Genomic DNA, 19,916 nt, shown 5'->3' on the forward strand with positions numbered 1-19,916 from the left:
CAAAAATTAGATGACGGATATCAGTCTACGCAGGTTTTTAGATAAGTACTAAATTTTACTCATAGGATTGTAAAAGGGAAAAGACAGCTACACTTAGAAATGCTGTATTTTTGTGTTTCCCAGGATAGAAATCGTGGCCATAGAAAAGATGAGTTAACGTTATTTCCATAGGAGACGAGTGTCTCCTTCTTTACTCCCAGTTAATTATCTATTAACGCAATAATCAATTTGTACTAAATAGGGATTTCTGGTCACCGGTGACGTTACCTCCATTACAAAGGTGACCAGACTGCTCCGTCCCTGCTGAGAACATGCAAACATCTCCGCTCCAGTCACTACACAATCAGCACAGAAAAGTCCAACACCTCTGCAGAGCTCCACATATCTCGCTGCCCTCCGCTTACCTTGCGTAATTCAGCTCAGGTGCAAATTGCTGGGATTCTTTGCTGTTGCCTTAAAGAAAGAAATAAGAAATGTTTATCACCTCGGCCTGAACCCAGCACTGGATTCTCTACTGACATCGGAGGGACAATATATGAGATATGCAGTCTACGCGCTGAATATAGAACAAAATGTACATGTACACCCGCCGTGTCATTACTCATTCTAGTACTGTGAATACTCCCAGTCATCAGAAACGCTCCACTGACTGAAGAAGAGGTAAAGATAGATCAGTACTTCACACGCTGCCCAATAAGTAGCCAGAAGCAGTTTTATTTTAAAGGGAATCTGTCAGTAGGATGAACCCTCCTAAACAGTCTATGTGGGCATGTAGGTCCAAGGAAGCTGAATAAAATGATACCTTGATATCTGCGATCCGATGTGTTATTCCAGAGAAATCCACGTTTTTCTTAATATGTAAATGAGCTGTTAAGATCTATGAGTGGGACATATAGACAGATTAGGAGAGTGGATCACACTGACAGATTCCCTTTTGAGGGCTGCTTATAGAAATACAACTTTAATAATAAGAACCTCAATAAGAATAAAGCCCATGTCCCCTTTGGAATAAAGCATTGGTCAAGCATGACCAGTGTCGGCTCTTTTCAAGATTTATGGGACTGAAGGACATAGCGGAGCGCGGTAATTGGCTATCTCCGTCATTTCAATACATTTTGAACGGAGCGGAGTTACGCATGTGCAAAACGTCACTCCCGTTCTTCTGATCGATGGGATGTCCTGTGATCAAACAGTCCTCTTTGGAGTCCTGAATGCCATATTTATCTGACAACCACTGTGTGAGCTGCGATAGTAGCCACATTGGCTGTCAACTAGCTTTCCATGAAAGATCTAGTGAATGAATGGCAAAACATAATATTAACAGAAGAGGAGGTCCCCAGAGGCAGAAAGGCAGATGTTACATTGTGAATTATTCCTTACTAATAAGGGTCTTTTTACATGGATTAATCTGGTGCACTAAACGACTGCCGATCAACTGCTTTTTTTGCTGATTGGAGGTCTTTAATAACCCGTTAACAATGTCCACCCGCACATTAGAGTTGTTTTTACATAGCTGTGTATTTGTTCACTAATTTTGACACTCTTTTTGAGTCTTTTTCAGGCAGAGTCCAGGTGGACACAGCCTAAAAAAGACGTTGTGTGCACCTACAATAAGACCTTAGTCACATGGCAGTATTTGGTCATCCATATCTGTGTGAAATACTAAATACTCAATAACGGAAAGTAAGGTGGATCTGATAATCTGGAGCCTACCTGAATGTGTAAAACTATGTCTGGAAGATGATTTCTTTTCTTTATCTGGAAACAAAAAAAAAAAATTAAACTTTGCCTCGACACGAGGGAGAAAAAAATCTGTTTAATTGCTTCTTGCGTTTACAGAGGACATCTGCCAAGAAAAGTGCAGAATTCCAACTAATTGAGGCTGAGGGTTGGATGAGAACCACACGCAACCTCTGCTGATAGAGGCACCGCTAAGGTCATCAGAGAACTACTAGAAAACTTCTAGAAACTTGTATGTGACGGCCGGCGTGAACTTAACATTCGCTATTCATCTTGAGTCACCCTCATATCGAGCTGCTAAAATGTCTATACAGTTAGCTGCTAATTCATGGTGGAAACAACATAGCTGATGAGTATGTCAACTTTTTCAGGAGTTCAAAATCCATGAGCTTTTAAGAAGAAACTACTTAAAAATTCTACTTTTTTGGGGAGGTTTTGAAGTAGTTTTTCTTTTCCTGAAGTGGTGGGGGTATGTGCACACAACGTCTTTCTCAGGCGGATTCATGAAACCGCTTCTAAAGAAGAACATGGCGCACAGCAATGTAGAAACAACATTGCTGTGCACATGTTCAGTCTTTTGTTACTTATTTTAACTTTTCTTCTATCTATGCATCTATCTAGTATATATATATATATATATATATATATATATATATACAGTGGGGCAAAAAAGTATTTAGTCAGCCAGCAATAGTGCAAGTTCCACCACTTAAAAAGATGAGAGGCGTCTGTAATTTACATCACAGGTAGACCTCAACTATGGGAGACAAACTGAGAAAAAAAAATCCAGAAAATCACATTGTCTGTTTTTTTATCATTTTTTTTGCATATTATGGTGGAAAATAAGTATTTGGCCAGAAACAAACAATCAAGATTTCTGGCTCTCACAGACCTGTAACTTCTTCTTTAAGAGTCTCCTCTTTCCTCCACTCATTACCTGTAGTAATGGCACCTGTTTAAACTTGTTATCAGTATAAAAAGACACCTGTGCACACCCTCAAACAGTCTGACTCCAAACTCCACTATGGTGAAGACCAAAGAGCTGTCAAAGGACACCAGAAACAAAATTGTAGCCCTGCACCAGGCTGGGAAGACTGAATCTGCAATAGCCAACCAGCTTGGAGTGAAGAAATCAACAGTGGGAGCAATAATTAGAAAATGGAAGACATACAAGACCACTGATAATCTCCCTCGATCAGGGGCTCCACGCAAAATCCCACCCCGTGGGGTCAGAATGATCACAAGAACGGTGAGCAAAAATCCCAGAACCACGCGGGGGGACCTAGTGAATGAACTGCAGAGAGCTGGAACCAATGTAACAAGGCCTACCATAAGTAACACACTACGCCACCATGGACTCAGATCCTGCAGTGCCAGACGTGTCCCACTGCTTAAGCCAGTACATGTCCGGGCCCGTCTGAAGTTTGCTAGAGAGCATTTGGATGATCCAGAGGAGTTTTGGGAGAATGTCCTATGGTCTGATGGAACCAAACTGGAACTGTTTGGTAGAAACACAACTTGTCGTGTTTGGAGGAAAAAGAATACTGAGTTGCATCCATCAAACACCATACCTACTGTAAAGCATGGTGGTGGAAACATCATGCTTTGGGGTTGTTTCTCTGCAAAGGGGCCAGGACGACTGATCCGGGTACATGAAAGAATGAATGGGGCCATGTATCGTGAGATTTTGAGTGCAAACCTCCTTCCACCAGCAAGGGCATTGAAGATGAAACGTGGCTGGGTCTTTCAACATGACAATGATCCAAAGCACACCGCCAGGGCAACGAAGGAGTGGCTTCGTAAGAAGCATTTCAAGGTCCTGGAGTGGCCTAGCCAGTCTCCAGATCTCAACCCTATAGAAAACCTTTGGAGGGAGTTGAAAGTCCGTGTTGCCAAGCGAAAAGCCAAAAGCATCACTGCTCTAGAGGAGATCTGCATGGAGGAATGGGCCAACATACCAACAACAGTGTGTGGCAACCTTGTGAAGACTTACAGAAAACGTTTGACCTCTGTCATTGCCAACAAAGGATATATTACAAAGTATTGGGATGAAATTTTGTTTCTGACCAAATACTTATTTTCCACCATAATATGCAAATAAAATGTTAAAAAAACAGACAATGTGATTTTCTGGATTTTTTTTTCTCAGTTTGTCTCCCATAGTTGAGGTCTACCTATGATGTAAATTACAGATGCCTCTCATCTTTTTAAGTGGTGGAACTTGCACTATTGCTGACTGACTAAATACTTTTTTGCCCCACTGTATATATATATATATATATATATATATATATATATATATATATATATACATAGCTAAAAAAAATAAAGGGAACACTGCAATCCTACATCCTAGATATCACTGAATGAAATACTCCAGTTGTAAATATTTATTCATTACATAGTGGAATGTGTTGGGAACAATACAACCTAAAAATTATCAATGTAAATCACAACTAATATCCCATGGAGGTCTGGACTTTGAATGATGCTCAAAATCAAAGTGGAAAATCAAATTACAGGCTGATCCAACTTCATCGGAAATGCCTCAAAACAAGAAAATGATGCTCAGTAGTGTGTGTGGCTTCCACGTGCCTGTATGATCTCCATACAACGCCTGGACATGCTCCTGATGAGGCGGCGGATGGTCTCCTGAGGGATCTCATCCCAGACCAGGACTAAAGCATCCGCCAACTCCTGGACCAACGTGACGTTGGTGGATGGTGCGAGACATGATGTCCCAGATGTGTTCAATCGGATTCAGGTCTGGGGAACGGGTGGGCCAGTCCATAGCTTCAATGCCATCATCTTGCAGGAACTGCTGACACACTCCAGCCACATGAGGTCTGGCATTGTCCTCCATAGGAGGAACCCAGGGCGATCCGCACCAGCATATTGTCTCACAAGGGGTCTGAGGTTCTCATCTCGGTACCTAATGGCAGTCAGGCTACCCCTGGCGAGCACATTGAGGGCTGTGCGGCCCTCCAAAGAAATGCCACCACACACCATTACTGACCCACTGCCAAACTGGTCATGCTGAAGGATGTGGCAGGCAGCAGATTGTTCTCCATGGCGTCTTCAGACCCTGTCACATGTGTCACAGGTGCTCAGTGTGAACCTGCTTTCATCTGTGAAGAGCACAGGGCCCCAGTGGCGAATTTGCCAATCCTGCTGTTCTGTGGCAAATGCCAAGCGTCCTGCACGGTGTCGGACTGTGAGCACAACCCCCATCTGTGGACGTCGGGCACTCAGACCATCCTCATGGAGTCGGTTTCTAACCGTTTGTCCAGACACATGCACATTTGTGGCCTGCTGGAGGTCATTTTGCAGGGCTCTGGCAGTTCTTCTCCTGTTCCTCTTTGCACAAAGGCTAAGGTAGCTGTCCTGCTGCTGGGTTGTTGCCCTCCTACGGCCCCCTCCACATCTCCTGGTGTACTGGTCTGTCTCCTGGTAGCACCTCCAGCCTCTGGACACTACGCTGAACGACACAGAAAACCTTCTTGCCACAGCTCGCATTGATGTGCCATCCTGGATGAGCTGCACTACCTGAGCCACTTGTGTGGGTTGTAGAGTCCGTCTCATGCTACCACAAGTGTGAAAGCACAACCAACATTCAAAAGTGACCAAATCATCAGCCAGAAAGCATTGGTACTGAGATGTCGTCTGTGGTCCCCACCTGCAGAACCACTCCTTTATTGAGGGTGTCTTGATAATTGCCAATAATTTCCATCTGTTGTCTATTCCATTTGCACAACAGCATGTGAAAATGATTGGCAAACAGTGTTGCTTCCTAAGTGGACAGTTTGATTTCAGAGAACTTTGATTTACTTGGAGTTATATTCTGTTGTTTTAGTGTTCCCTTTATTTTTTTGAGCAGTGTATATATTTCTCATGTAAAGCACCATGGAATCAATGGTGCTATATAAATAAATAATAATATATATGTTTTGATGGATATTTCCTTTGAAAACGATGTGTAAATGACAGAGAAAAGCTCATGTTAAAATCGCATTGTAATCGGATAGCAATCGCACTGCATTCAGATGTAAATCGGATGTTAGGTGTGAAAAATCGGATTGTACTCATGACACTGGCATTACACTCGTGCGACTCTCGGCAGGGAGACTCAGACTGATTTTTCATATATTTAGTGCGATTCCGGCCTTACACAGATCTGCCATTCAGGACTCTGGTAAAGTTGAAATGGCGAGCAATTTCCCATGGAATTTTTCCCTAAAACAATGGGTTATGTCTGGAAACATTTCATAGCAGCTCAAATCAGGAATGCAGCATTATAAAAAGAAGGAACCAGCGTTTCCAGAGCAGGCAGAAGAAGAAGTGAGTGGACGAGTTAGAAGACCTATAACAGCGAGTCGACCAGTTGGAAGACCTATAACAGCTGGATCTTCGTGCCAGTGACCTCGAGTGACCCAGCGTCCCCGCAGACTCTGGATGCTTTTCACTAAGCTTTTGTGGGACAATATTTGCAGCTAATAATATGATTACTGTTCCATAACGGAGTCATGGCTTCACCAGATTTTCCAGCATAATGTCAAGGAACACAACGCCTGAGCGGCTGAGACGCTGGCTGGATATAGATAACAAATCAGCGGCGTTTATTGAGTTCAAAGATGCATACACGACGCATCCCACACACAACAGATGAGACAAATCTTTGAGCCCATCCAACATTATATCACTCCATGTATAACGAAATCTGCAACTTTCTAATGGAAAGAGGTCTTGAAAAGATTAAGCAATTGGAAAACACACACTCTGCTTGCTGTCAGGGAATAAGGACATTTTTATTCACATCCATCACTAGTCCTAGTCCTGTTCAATTTATAGGGGTAGAAAAAATAAATCAGCCAAGAGTCCAAACTGTTTAGAGTTGTTTGGACTGGATATAATTGTAACAAATACTCAGCTGAGAGAAATTTTCATCCACTTTACATATATCAAACTCTGGCCTGCAGGGTGAGTATGTTTGAACCATGACGCCGGACAGGTCCCCCAGCACCCCAAAGTACATTTAGTCCGTGACGCCGGGTGGGTCCCTCAACTGACATCGCACTTTCAAGTACATTGGCATCCTGGATGCTGGTACAGTTGAAAGCAATTATGAAGGATGGAGCTTCAGCTGACACTCCCACTCCCATCATTCCCCCTCTGCGTCTGCACAGTATGCGCGAAGATGTCATAACAACATGCCTGTTGTACCGAGGTGTGCAGTAGATCTGGAGGTATCATGAAGAAACCATAGCAGAGGGGCAACAAGCAGAGGTGAGTATTTATTTTTTTAAAGTGGGGACAATTATACTATACTAGATGGTGGCCCGATTCTAACGCATCGGGTATTCTAGAATATGCATGCCCACATAGTATATTGCCCAGCCACGTAGTATATTGCCCAGTCACGTAGTATATAGCACAGCCACGTAGTATATTGCACAGCCACGTAGTATATTGCCCAACCATGTAGTATATTGCCCAGCCACGTAGTATCTTGCCCAGCCACGTAGTATATTGCTCAGTCACATAGTATATTGTCCAGCCACGTAGTATATTGCCCAGACACGTAGTATATTTCCCAGTGACGTAGTATATTGTCCAGTCACGTAGTATCTTGCCCAGCCACGTAGTATATTGCCCAGTGACGTAGTATATTGCCCAGTCACGTAGTATATTGCCCAGCCACATAGTATATTGCCCAGTCACGTAGTATATTTCCCAGCTACGTAGTATATTGCCCAGTCACGTAGTATATTGCCCAGCCACGTAGTATATTGCCCAGTGACGTAGTATATTGCCCAGCCATGTAGTATATTGCCCAGACACGTAGTATATTGCCCAGTGACGTAGTATATTGCCCAGCGCACGTAGTATTTTGCCCAGCCACGTAGTATATTGCCCAGTCACATAGTATATTGCCCAGACATGTAGTATATTGCCCAGTGACGTAGTATATTGCCCAGCGCACGTAGTATATTGCCCAGCGCACGTAGTATATTGCCCAGCCACGTAGTATATTGCCCAGTCACATAGTATATTGCCCAGACACGTAGTATATTGCCCAGTGACGTAGTATATTGCCCAGCCACGTAGTATATTGCCCAGTCACATAGTATATTGTCCAGCCACGTAGTATATTGCCCAGACACGTAGTATATTTCCCAGTGATGTAGTATATTGTCCAGTCACGTAGTATATTGCCCAGCCATGTAGTATATTGCCCAGCCACGTAGTATATTGCCCAGTTACGTAGTATATTGCCTGGTGACGTAGTATATTGTGCAGCCATGTAGTATATTGCCCAGTTACGTAGTATATTGCCCAGTCACATAGCATATTGCCCAGCCACGTAGTATATTGCCCAGTTACGTAGTATATTGCCTAGTGACGTAGTATATTGCACAGCGACGTAGTATACAGCACAGAGCCACGTAGTATATTGGCCAGTAACGTAGTATATTGCCCAGTGACGTAGTATATTGCCGAGTGACGTAGTATACAGCACAGAGCCACGTAGTATATTGCCCAGCAACGTAGTATACAGTGTAAGAGGGTGAACTGTAGTCCCACTGAGAGGGCACTAGGACCCTGTGGTTTTTGCCTGTTGCAGCAGAGGACAGACCTCCCAGAGACAATGTGTGCTGCGGGGTGGGGTCTAGTGTCTCCAGTGTAAAGTGAAAGTAGGAAGTGAGAGCTGAGAGAGAAAAGGCGGGAAGAAAAGGAGAAGCTGCTGTGAGATCTTAAAAAGAGACTGTGTGGATTTACTGCAAGTGTTTTTGGAGGAAAAGAAGCTTTTGAGAGACTTTTTGTTGCTAACGTTCCCCTGGAGAAGAGCTAACCTTTTGTTTAACTCTGTGAGAGACTTGTGTTGCTAACGTTTCCTGGAGAGGAGCTAACCCTTTATCTAAGAAAAGACGGAGACTTTGCTAAGAACCCAGTACGAATTTGGAAGTCTGTGGATTCCCTGTGCATTGAGTGGAGGAACAAGTCTGGACAGACTGCTGATACAGAGACGGACGGATTGTCGTGGAACCATTCCTAGGAGCTACAGAAGCAGAGACTACATCGTGAGACCACTAACTAAGTCCCCGGCGTTTGGGCTCGGCATCGGCCGACAAGACAAGAGGAGCTTGCTGTAACTTATTGGCGCTGAAGATATGAACTGGCTACAGCCTCTGCGGATTCCTGCCTGAGAGGAAATCCATCTCAGGATATGGTACCATAGTTATAGATACCCGGGTATCTCTGCTCAGAGTGTTAAATTGTTACTTTAGAGGTGTATCTTATATTAGAGTTGTGTAAGTTATACTCAATGTGCCATTCCAGGGGCTCCCTTAATAACACTACATTCAATTTACACTTGTTCCTGTTTTTAGTTGCCTGTTAGGTAAATTTCTTACTAGTCTGTTGTAGTACACAGTTCTCAGGAGACCTTTGAGTGGCACAGTGATTTCAGCTGCTGCTGAATTAGTGTATCTTTGGGGTGCATCTGCCTTAATATTCTCCATATTACCTTGATTAATTTGCCTTTGAGTAAATACCGTTGGAGATTTCTGCCTTGGTCTTGGTTTGTGACTCACTGGATCTTATTCGGACCTCTGGTCATTACATTTTTGGCGTAGTCGGCAGGATCCAGTGTTTGTCATGGACGAGGGCGAGGGTGGAAATGACCCCGCTGTATCCGCATCCTCCTCGGGGGTTGGGGTTCCCCTGGCAGCCGCTGCGACTCCGGGAGGGTATGTGCCTGTAGGAGCTTTACTTCAGCACATGCCGAAATACGATGGGCGCAATATGGCGTTGCAAGATTGGGCTGAGAGAATCCGGAGTATTCTGTGCATGTGTAATTTGACCCCCGCGTTACGCGCTGAGCTGGCATTAAATGCACTGGAGGGTGATATTAGGCGTATGGTGATGGTGCGCCCAGAATCAGAGAGGGATACATTAGAAAAGATTTTGGAACTGTTAGAGGGGAGTTTGGGGGGCCGAGCGCGTGTGGCCCAGCTTCGGTCCCTATTCTTTAATCGTCCCCAGAGAGAGTGTGAGTCCCTGATGCAGTACTCTAATATTTTACAAGAGATGTTGAATGAGATGCAGCGACTAGACCCGGGGGCCATGGGGGCATTCCGGGAGGTAGACCGCTTGCTCCGGGATCAATTCATCACCGGTTTAGTCAATAGACTTCTCTGGGACAAACTGTTGGAAATGGCCCGGGTTGCACCAGAGTTATCTTTCTGGCAGATTTACCGAGCTACAGTGGAAAGGGAAGAGAAATCAGCCTATGTTCCCGAGGGGTCAGTGAACAGTGCCCAGCTGGAGGAAGGTGGGTCATCAGGGTCGGGGGGAGAGGGGCTTGTAAGCGTGGTACAAGCTTTGCGTGCTGAGGTGAAGGAGTTGAAGCTGAAATTGTCTCAACTGACAGTTGATCCCGCCTCTACCACCTCACGGGAACCTCCTGCCCCACCCCCTGGAACGGTGACCCCGCAAATGGCCAGGTCGTCCTATCAGAATGAGTCAAGCCCTCGCCCACGAGGAACAATCACCTGCTGGAAGTGTGGCCGCCAGGGACACATCTCGCGTTACTGCCGGGCGCTTACAGCCCCAGAAACCCCGTCGCCGGCTTTAAACTTCCGGCCGCTGCCATGAGAGGGCAAGCAGCAGCGGCCCCACCCACACAAAGCCCTCGACGGAATGAACAAGATTTGTTTGCATGTAGTCCAGTGATAGAAGCAGAGTTTGAAGGGTGGAAGATGAGGTGCTTGGTTGACACGGGATCCGAATGTACTATAATGCCTCTAGAAGTATACGAGAGATACTTCAGTCGACTAGTGATTCCAGAGGATGGCCGAGTGATACGACTGACCGCCGCAAATAATGGTCAATTGTCAGTCAAAGGGATCGTGTGGATGCAACTAAAAATGTTTGGTCAAGAGCTGGGGCAGAAAGGGGTAGTACTGGTGGATCACCCCCCTAGAAGAGGAATGGAAGTGACGCTCGGAATGAACGTGCTGCGAGATTTGAATCACCAGATGTATGCCAGTGAAGGACCCCGATACTGGGCCCGTGCGACAAGACACCGACCCACACAGAGAATTCTACACCGTCTAGTGCTGAGTTGCGACTTGCTGAAAAGTGCGGTCCCAGGTGGCCGGGTGGGCCGGGTCCGAGTGACTTCGAGGGCCCCGATCCTGCTGGGACCCAGACAAGAGGAACTCTTAATGCTGCCTGTGGGAGCTGCACAGAGATTGAATGGGCTTGAAGTGCTACTTGAGCCCGCCCGAGAGGGTTCCTCATTTGCCAAGGTACATGTGGCCCGGTCTTTGGCGATTGTGAAGAATGGACGAGTGCCGGTCCGATGCATCAATGTTTTAGATGAAGCTGTTGCAATTCCCGCTGGCACCATACTGGCTGAACTGTTCGTGCCGGCAGAGAAGGTGCCGGAAAATGCAGGGTTCGAATTGCGACCAGACCAACAGTCATCCTGGACATTCGCGGTCGAGGTAGGCCGGACTGAACCTCCTACGGAGGAATGGAATGTTCATGTGATCATGGAGCAGATGGGAGTGGATCGGGAGAAGCTGACCACCGTGCAGTTGGAGCAGTTGGAGAGAGTTTTGTGGGAACATCAAGAGACATTTTCCCAACATGGAGAGGACTTCGGGTGTACCCAGACGATTGAGCATGAGATTCCAACGGGGGATACTCCACCCATTAGAGAAAGATATCGTCAAATTCCTCCGGCGCTCTATCAAGAGGTGAAGAGCATGGTGGCCAGTATGCTGGACAACCAAGTGATCCGAGAGAGCCGGAGTCCCTGGGCGGCCCCTGTAGTCTTGGTCCGCAAGAAGGATGGGACACTCCGATTTTGTGTGGACTATCGGAAATTGAATGCCCACACCGTACGGGACGCATATCCTTTACCCCGTATTGAAGAATCCCTGTCGGCCCTGGGTCGGGCCAAGTATTTCTCAACGTTGGATTTGGCAAGCGGGTACTGGCAGGTCCCAATGGCTGAAAAAGATCGGGCCAAGACGGCGTTTGTCTTGCCAATGGGGCTCTTTGAGTTCAACCGGATGCCTTTTGGCCTCGCTACCGCCCCAGGAACCTTCCAACGCCTGATGGAACATTGCTTGGGCGATCTAAATTTTGAATCAGTCCTGATATATCTAGACGACATTGTGGTGTTCGGAACCTCATTTGAAGATCATCTGGAGAAGCTGCGTCAAGTTCTCCGGCGGCTCAAGAGCTACGGCCTGAAAATAAAGCCAAAAAAAGTCAACTGTTAAGAAACCAGATTGAATATTTGGGGCATCTGGTGACCCCGGACGGGGTACTACCTTTAGCCAGTAAGATTAAGGTGGTACAAGAGTGGCCACCTCCTTGTGACCTGCGAGAAGTGCGGGCCTTCCTGGGCCTAGCAGGATACTATCGGCGGTTTGTGCCTAAATTCTCACAAGTGGTGAGTCCCTTGAATGAACTTTTGAGAGGGACAGCGCTGGGTCCTCGAAATCGCCCCATTCCATGGGGGCCCCTACAGAAAAAGGCATTTGATGGAGTGAAAACCGCCCTAACGAGTGCCCCATTGCTGGCCTACGCCCGGTTTGACACCCTTTTTTTGTTGTATACTGATGGTAGTATTCATGGGTTGGGGGCAGTACTAGCACAGGTGCAGGACGGCCGAGAACGAGTGATTTCTTATGGCAGCAGATCTTTAAGAGACTCCGAGCGAAATCCGGCTAACTACAGCTCATTCCGGCTGGAATTGTTGGCCCTGGTGTGGGCAATGACAGAACGCTTCGCCGAGTATCTAACAGGGGCTGAGGTGCTAGTCATGACAGATAACAACCCGCTAGCTCACTTAGAGAATGCAAAACTGGGGGCGTTGGAGCAGCGGTGGGTCGCCAGACTGGCCAAGTTCAATTACCGCATTAAATTTCGCTCTGGTCGAGAGAACGGCAATGCAGATGCATTGTCAAGGGTGCCCCTTGGGTCATCCGGGGAAGATGTTGACGAACAACTTGAGGATACTGAAACTCCAGCTTTGGGGCAGATACCTATCTTCCAAAGTGTGGTACACTCAAGTGGGGTGGCCACCGGGATGCCCTGTGTCCTGGGTAAAACACCCTCAGATTGGACAAGAGTCCAGGATGAGTGTCCGGACATTGCACTTGTGCGCCGTTGGGTACAAAACAAGGCCTGGCCCAGTGCAGAGGACAAGGCTCAGTTGTCCATGGAAGGAATGAAACTCCTTCGACAATGGGATAAATTGTGTGTGGAGCAAGGTCTTTTGTATCGTAAGGTGTACCTGCCATCGGAGCTGCAGCATCGGTACCAACTGATAATTCCTGTGGGGATGGGGCCAGTGGTCGCTCGTGAGGCGCATGAGAAGGGGGCCCATTTTGGAAGTGAAAAGACACTTCAGTGGTTGCAGCGAGTCCTCTACTGCCCTGAGTTGGGAGGGATGGTGGCCGACGCGTGTCGGCAGTGCCGAATTTGTGGGCTCAACAAAAGCCCTGAGCAGCGGGCTCCCACACAGTCTATTAAGACTTCAGCTCCACTGGAGCTACTCATGATTGACTACGTGTTGATAGGGTACTCTATGTCAGGGTACTCCTATTGCCTGGTGATGACAGATCACTTTACCAAGTATGCTGTAGCGGTGCCGACAAGAGATCAGACGGCCAAGTCGGCGGCTGAGGCAGTGTGCCGACATTTCTTCCAAGTGTTCGGGTGTCCGCAGAGAATACATTCAGATCAAGGGGCCTGCTTTCAGGGGACGCTGATGAAAGAGTTGCACCAGCTCTATGGTATCGAGCAGTCGAGAACAACGCCTTACCACCCTCAGGGTAACGGGGCGTGTGAGCGTTTTAATCGGACCCTGTTGCAAATGTTGAGGTCCTTAGAGAGTCAGCAACAGACATGCTGGCCTGAGTATCTCCCCGAATTGATGTGGGCTTACAATAACAGGGTGCACAGTACTACTGGTTACTCACCACACATGTTGATGTTTGGTAGACCTGGCCGAGACATTGAGGATTTGAACATGCCAGATCCCTCCTCCGCCCCCCTTCGGACTGCATCCGAGTGGGTACGAGAGCATCGGCAGCGGTTGAGGGTGGTGCATCAGGTGGTGGGCGACCGCCTTCGACAGGTGGTCCATAAGGACACGCGACCTGTACAGACAGAGCTGTTCTCTCCGGGGGACAGAGTGCTGGTGAGGACAAAACGACGGTCAGGAAAGCTGAGTGACCGATGGGAGGCGATACCGTATCTGATAAAAAAACAGGTGAACCCTGAGATTCCAGTGTACGAGGTCGAACCGGTGGGGACAGGGGGGCCAACCCGTAATTTGCATCGTAACATGTTACAACGGTGCTGGTTTGAAGATTCAGTGCCTACCCCCCTAGAGCCAGAGGCCATGTTCCAAGGGGCGGAAGCTCTGAATGATCTTGAGTTTGATGGTGTGCTTACTCCTGCGCCTGCTTATTTGCCCCCTGTGACCGATCTGGCCTCGGGTGATGAGAATGTTGGGGATATGGAGGATGTTGTTGAGGAGAGTGCATCAGGTCAACTGCTTGGTCCTGACGCTGTATCACAGGACATCGAGCCGCAGGAGGAGACAACTCCACTTACGCCCACTAACACGACCACGGAAGAGACTCTAGCTCCCTCTAAGGTCGCACCTGTTGATGTAGGACTCAGGAGAACTACACGATCTACGGCAGGAATACCGCCTCAGCGATATGCTCAAGATGAATTTGAGTGGGAAGGTATGTCGAGGACGCCAACCTCTAGTGGGGTGGCATGTAAGAGGGTGAACTGTAGTCCCACTGAGAGGGCACTAGGACCCTGTGGTTTTTGCCTGTTGCAGCAGAGGACAGACCTCCCAGAGACAATGTGTGCTGCGGGGTGGGGTCTAGTGTCTCGAGTGTAAAGTGAAAGTAGGAAGTGAGAGCTGAGAGAGAAAAGGCGGGAAGAAAAGGAGAAGCTGCTGTGAGATCTTAAAAAGAGACTGTGTGGATTTACTGCAAGTGTTTTTGGAGGAAAAGAAGCTTTTGAGAGACTTTTTGTTGCTAACGTTCCCCTGGAGAAGAGCTAACCTTTTGTTTAACTCTGTGAGAGACTTGTGTTGCTAACGTTTCCTGGAGAGGAGCTAACCCTTTATCTAAGAAAAGACGGAGACTTTGCTAAGAACCCAGTACGAATTTGGAAGTCTGTGGATTCCCTGTGCATTGAGTGGAGGAACAAGTCTGGACAGACTGCTGATACAGAGACGGACGGATTGTCGTGGAACCATTCCTAGGAGCTACAGAAGCAGAGACTACATCGTGAGACCACTAACTAAGTCCCCGGCGTTTGGGCTCGGCATCGGCCGACAAGACAAGAGGAGCTTGCTGTAACTTATTGGCGCTGAAGATATGAACTGGCTACAGCCTCTGCGGATTCCTGCCTGAGAGGAAATCCATCTCAGGATACGGTACCATAGTTATAGATACCCGGGTATCTCTGCTCAGAGTGTTAAATTGTTACTTTAGAGGTGTATCTTATATTAGAGTTGTGTAAGTTATACTCAATGTGCCATTCCAGGGGCTCCCTTAATAACACTACATTCAATTTACACTTGTTCCTGTTTTTAGTTGCCTGTTAGGTAAATTTCTTACTAGTCTGTTGTAGTACACAGTTCTCAGGAGACCTTTGAGTGGCACAGTGATTTCAGCTGCTGCTGAATTAGTGTATCTTTGGGGTGCATCTGCCTTAATATTCTCCATATTACCTTGATTAATTTGCCTTTGAGTAAATACCGTTGGAGATTTCTGCCTTGGTCTTGGTTTGTGACTCACTGGATCTTATTCGGACCTCTGGTCATTACATACAGCACAGAGCCACGTAGTATATTGGCCAGTAACGTAGTATATTGCCCAGTGACGTAGTATATTGCCGAGTGATGTAGTATACAGCACAGAGCCACGTAGTATATTGCACAGCGAAGTAGTATACAGCACAGAGCCACGTAGTATATCGGCCAGTCACGTAGTATATTGCCCAGCTACATAGTATATTGCCCAGCTACATAGTATATTGCCCAGCCAGGTTTGTCACAGGTGAAAAAATAAAAAATAAACATATACTCACCTTTTCGAACCCGTTGTAGTCCACGGCAGCTTGCGGTCCCAGGGTTGGTATCAGAGCGCAGGACCTGTGATGACAGCGCGGTCACATGACCGTGACGTCATGGCAGGTCTTTCTAGCGCAGGCGCGCAGGGCCTGTGATGACGTCGCAGTCACATGACCGTGACATCATGGCAGGTCCTTCTGCCATACCATCTTTGCCACCGGAAACTGCAGTGGAAGATGTCGGCCGGCGGGAGCGGCTCAGCGGACTACGGAGGGTGAGTATAGCAGGTTTACTTTTTTAAAATTATTTTTAACATTACATTTTTTACTATTGATGCCGCGTAGGCAGCGTCAATACTAAAAAGTTGGGGACACACAGGGTTAATAGCGGCGGTAACGGAATGCGTTACACGCGTCATAACGCAGTCCGTTACTGCCAGCATTAACCCTGTGTTAGCGGTGACCGGAGGGAGTATGCGGGCAACAGGCAGTGAGTGCGGGGAGTAAGGAGCGGCCATTTTCTTCTGGACTCTGCCCGTCGCTGATTGGTCGCGGCAGCCATGACAGGCAGCTGGCGAGACCAATCAGCGAATGAATAACCGTGACAGAAAGACAGACAGACAGAAGGACAGACGGAAGTGACCCTTAGACAATTATATAGTAGATAGAGCACTATGTGGGACCCATTATACTCTATGGAGCACTATGTGATGCCATTACACTGCATGGAGCACTGTGTGTTGCCATTATAATGTATGGAGCACTATGTGGGGCCATTATAATGTATGGAGCACTATGTGGGGCCATTATACTGTATTGAGCACTTTTTGTGGCCATTATACTGTATGGAGGACTATGTGGGCCTATTATATTGTTTGGATTCATTTTTGTGGCCATTACACTGTATGGAGGCCTGTGTGGGGATTACAGATGGAAAATCAAACTGTGATGGGGTCACCATTCTTTATTGGTGGGGTTGAGGGAAGTGGGGAACAGTAGGGTTATTACTCTGTGCGTGTGGAGGAATTCACTATAGGGGTATTGTACTGTGTTTGGGGGCACGTTTGCTGGCATCATACTTTATTATTTGCATTATTCAAGATTATTTACCCTGTGTTATTACACATTTATTGGGCCATAAGCTTTTTACTGCTCTTACATAACATATTATATCTATTATATCTAAGATCTATAAATTAAAATGTACTTTGTTCGTGGGACAACCCCATCAAATTTGTTTCCATATGAAAACATCCTCAATTGTAGACATTTTTTAAATAAATTTGTCCAAGCTTATTTTGTCTCTCTGTGTATTTGAGTTTGACATTCCTGATCTACATGATGGAAATAAGAATGTTTCCATTCATTGACTGCAAGTTAAGATCTTGAAAATGGTTTGAGACTGAAACACAAACAGGAGGTTGGGTGGGAATTTACTGATATTTTATGGTGGAGTAAAAGGGCATCAGCCTTGTTAGGCCTCATTCATTTCCTCACATACAAAAAATGTACCAGTTATTTTGATCAGACTTTGCTCATAGTGGGGTCTGAGTGTCATCAGTTTATCTCGTACATGTAGAAAAAAAAAAGTTTCTCCACCTTCTCCTTTCTGTTAGTTCGTTAAAATTGGACGGTACTAGGATGAGATCTGACAGTTTTTTTTACAGAATTATAGGCTTGCACTGGCGATTTTGATCTGCCCCTTTTATCAAAGTCAGACATATCTCAGCAATGTTTCCTGGACTGCCCGGTCCATGAAAAATCACGGACATGTAAATGGCCCATAGGCTAACACAGATACGAGTGTTATTCATGAAAACCACGGATAACACTCGTATACAAAAATCGTATGTCTGAATAAGGCCTAAATAGGAGGACGCTTTTTTCTGTCCATAGAAAGTGAAATCTACGCCTGCTATGAGCTTGAGTACATTTCTGCTACAATTTATTCCAATTTTTGGTGTAAATTATAGTTAATCTGTCGGTGACTCAATTGGCCCAATCAGACTGAGCCACTCTCACTTTTGGAAATGTTCAGAGAGCAGGGTAAGATTGGAAAAAGTCATCCAGTTTTTGCAGTTGATATCTGAAATCTGCAACTATTTCCCTCCACAAAACTGATTGAAATAGGCTAAAAAAATCTCACTTAAAGTCTAATATCCACATGGTGGCACAACATTCAAGTCTATGGGTCCCTTGAAAACATTAGACCACACTCGGATGACATCCGAGTACAGTCCAATTTTCACGCACACACTGAATGGATAAGATGGTTTAATTCTCCATATTCTAAAAAAAACAGATCATACTCTGATCAAACTCTGATCACAGTGTGATTAGCATAATTGGATCGATTTTCTTGGATGAGAGAAAAACGGTCGTATGACCCTAGCTTAAACCATATGCATCCATGATAGTGTTAGATTGGTTGTCCACCTTTTGGGACGCATTTTTCTTTACTAAAATGTATGTATTTTGGGCTAAAAATTATTTTTGCAATTGGGTTTCCTTAACATTTTTTAATGCTTAGTTGGACTGCTATGATGGTCTGACAGGGAGTTTGTAATCTCTCTTTTTCTCAGCTTCTCTTACATGTTGTATGACCACAGATCACATCAAAAAGGTTGGCCACTACTTTTTTATTTATGGCCTATCCTTAGGATATCTGTTTCATGGGGGTGTGAGACCGCCACCCCGCGCCAACCAGCTATTACTGGCAGTGCCCGGAAGTTCATGGACAATACCAAAACACTTTAGCTCCGTCATATGTATATTGGCCGTGGTTTGGTACTGGTACAGTGAATAGGAGGGGGATCTACTGCACCCTGCCGAGGCCAATATAGTTTTGATGGAGCTGTTGTGTTCCGGCAGAGAACTTTTGGCAGCAGCTGCCGGTAACAGCTGATCAGCGTGGTGGCACGTGTTGCACCTCCATCAATGAGATGTTGATGGCCTATGCTAAGGCTAGGGTCACACAACCATTTTTCTCTTATCCGAGAAAACTGGTCCTATTATTTTAATATCTCTGAGATTTTCTCAGAAGGAGAAAAAAACAAATTTCTCCCCTTACTCCATTCAGTCAGTCCATAAAAATGTTTTCCACGAACCCATATACTTGAATGGCCGAATGCGATCCGATAATCGGTGGCAAATGGTCCATGCAGCGATTGTTTTCCTAGGACTACTCAGTCCAAGGATAAAATCGAAAATATGCACAGCCACATTGAATAACGTAGGGAAGAGTGCTATCCGTCAAAACGAGCCCTATGGATAGGCCATCAATAAAAATGTAGTGGCCAACTCCTTTAAAGTTGAATGTTCAGAGAAAAAAAAGCCAACAAAATCCAAACGGTGAAAAATGTTTAAACCCAATGGTAAAAATGATTTGTAGCTCCAAATACATGCATGTAAGGAAAAAAGATAAAAAAATGACCCCAAAGGTAGACAACCTCTTTAATGTGCTGTAGCAGCTTAGAAACATTCTCCATTTGCTTTCTTATATAATCTTTGTTCCTGGCAGAGGTGAAGATACAGAATGTCTGATTGAAGCTAAAAAAGGCCCCAGACCAAGATGAGCAAAATTAGGGTTCCCCACCTCAGTGCATAAAAATTCAGAGGGGCGCAGAAGGAAAAAGGATATATGGTGTAAAATAAATCTGCGACTATCATCAGTGCTGCACCTGTGGATGCGATCTACGGACTCAACATCTCCGTGTAGTCCCCAACATCTGCCACTGACCCGAAATCCTAAAATTCCATTTCTTATGGGATAATAAGGTGTGGAACAGTGAGAAGATATAAAGCGAATTAGTGGGGGTCCTGGATCAGGGTGAGCGCTGCAGAGAAAAAGTGTCAACCTCATCCAGTCTGCCAGTGATCGGTTAAACAGATCTGGAGCCTCTTAATGGTTTTACAGGCCGCTATCCGACTATCAAACAACGTGTCCTACGTTTCTCCTGCCAGATAAAACCTTCTTGGGCATCGGTAACATTCCTGAGCACGAGTCAGGAAATAATTCTGTGAAATCATGTGCAAAGTCGACTGAGGAACGT

The 19,916-nt window shown here is 46.0% G+C and overlaps 1 protein-coding gene across 3 annotated transcripts in view; it reads right to left on the bottom strand.

The window, feature by feature from the left end:
* The window catches only part of EYA2 (EYA transcriptional coactivator and phosphatase 2), a 185,883-nt gene that overhangs the window by 63,861 nt on the left and 102,106 nt on the right, over positions 1-19,916 (bottom strand). The window contains exons 3-4 of one of the 3 annotated variants that reach the window (XM_069750855.1): positions 1,714-1,758; positions 405-453 (exon numbers count right to left, since the gene is read on the bottom strand). In XM_069750855.1, the coding sequence (XP_069606956.1) occupies positions 405-453; positions 1,714-1,758 (94 nt within the window). Of the gene's footprint in view, positions 1-404; positions 454-802; positions 825-1,713; positions 1,759-19,916 lie in introns of those variants that run through there. The other 2 variants (XM_069750857.1, XM_069750856.1) reach the window with 2 other exon arrangements.

This window comes from Ranitomeya imitator, chromosome 2 (assembly GCF_032444005.1).
Source record: "Ranitomeya imitator isolate aRanImi1 chromosome 2, aRanImi1.pri, whole genome shotgun sequence".
NCBI lineage: Eukaryota > Metazoa > Chordata > Amphibia > Anura > Dendrobatidae > Ranitomeya > Ranitomeya imitator.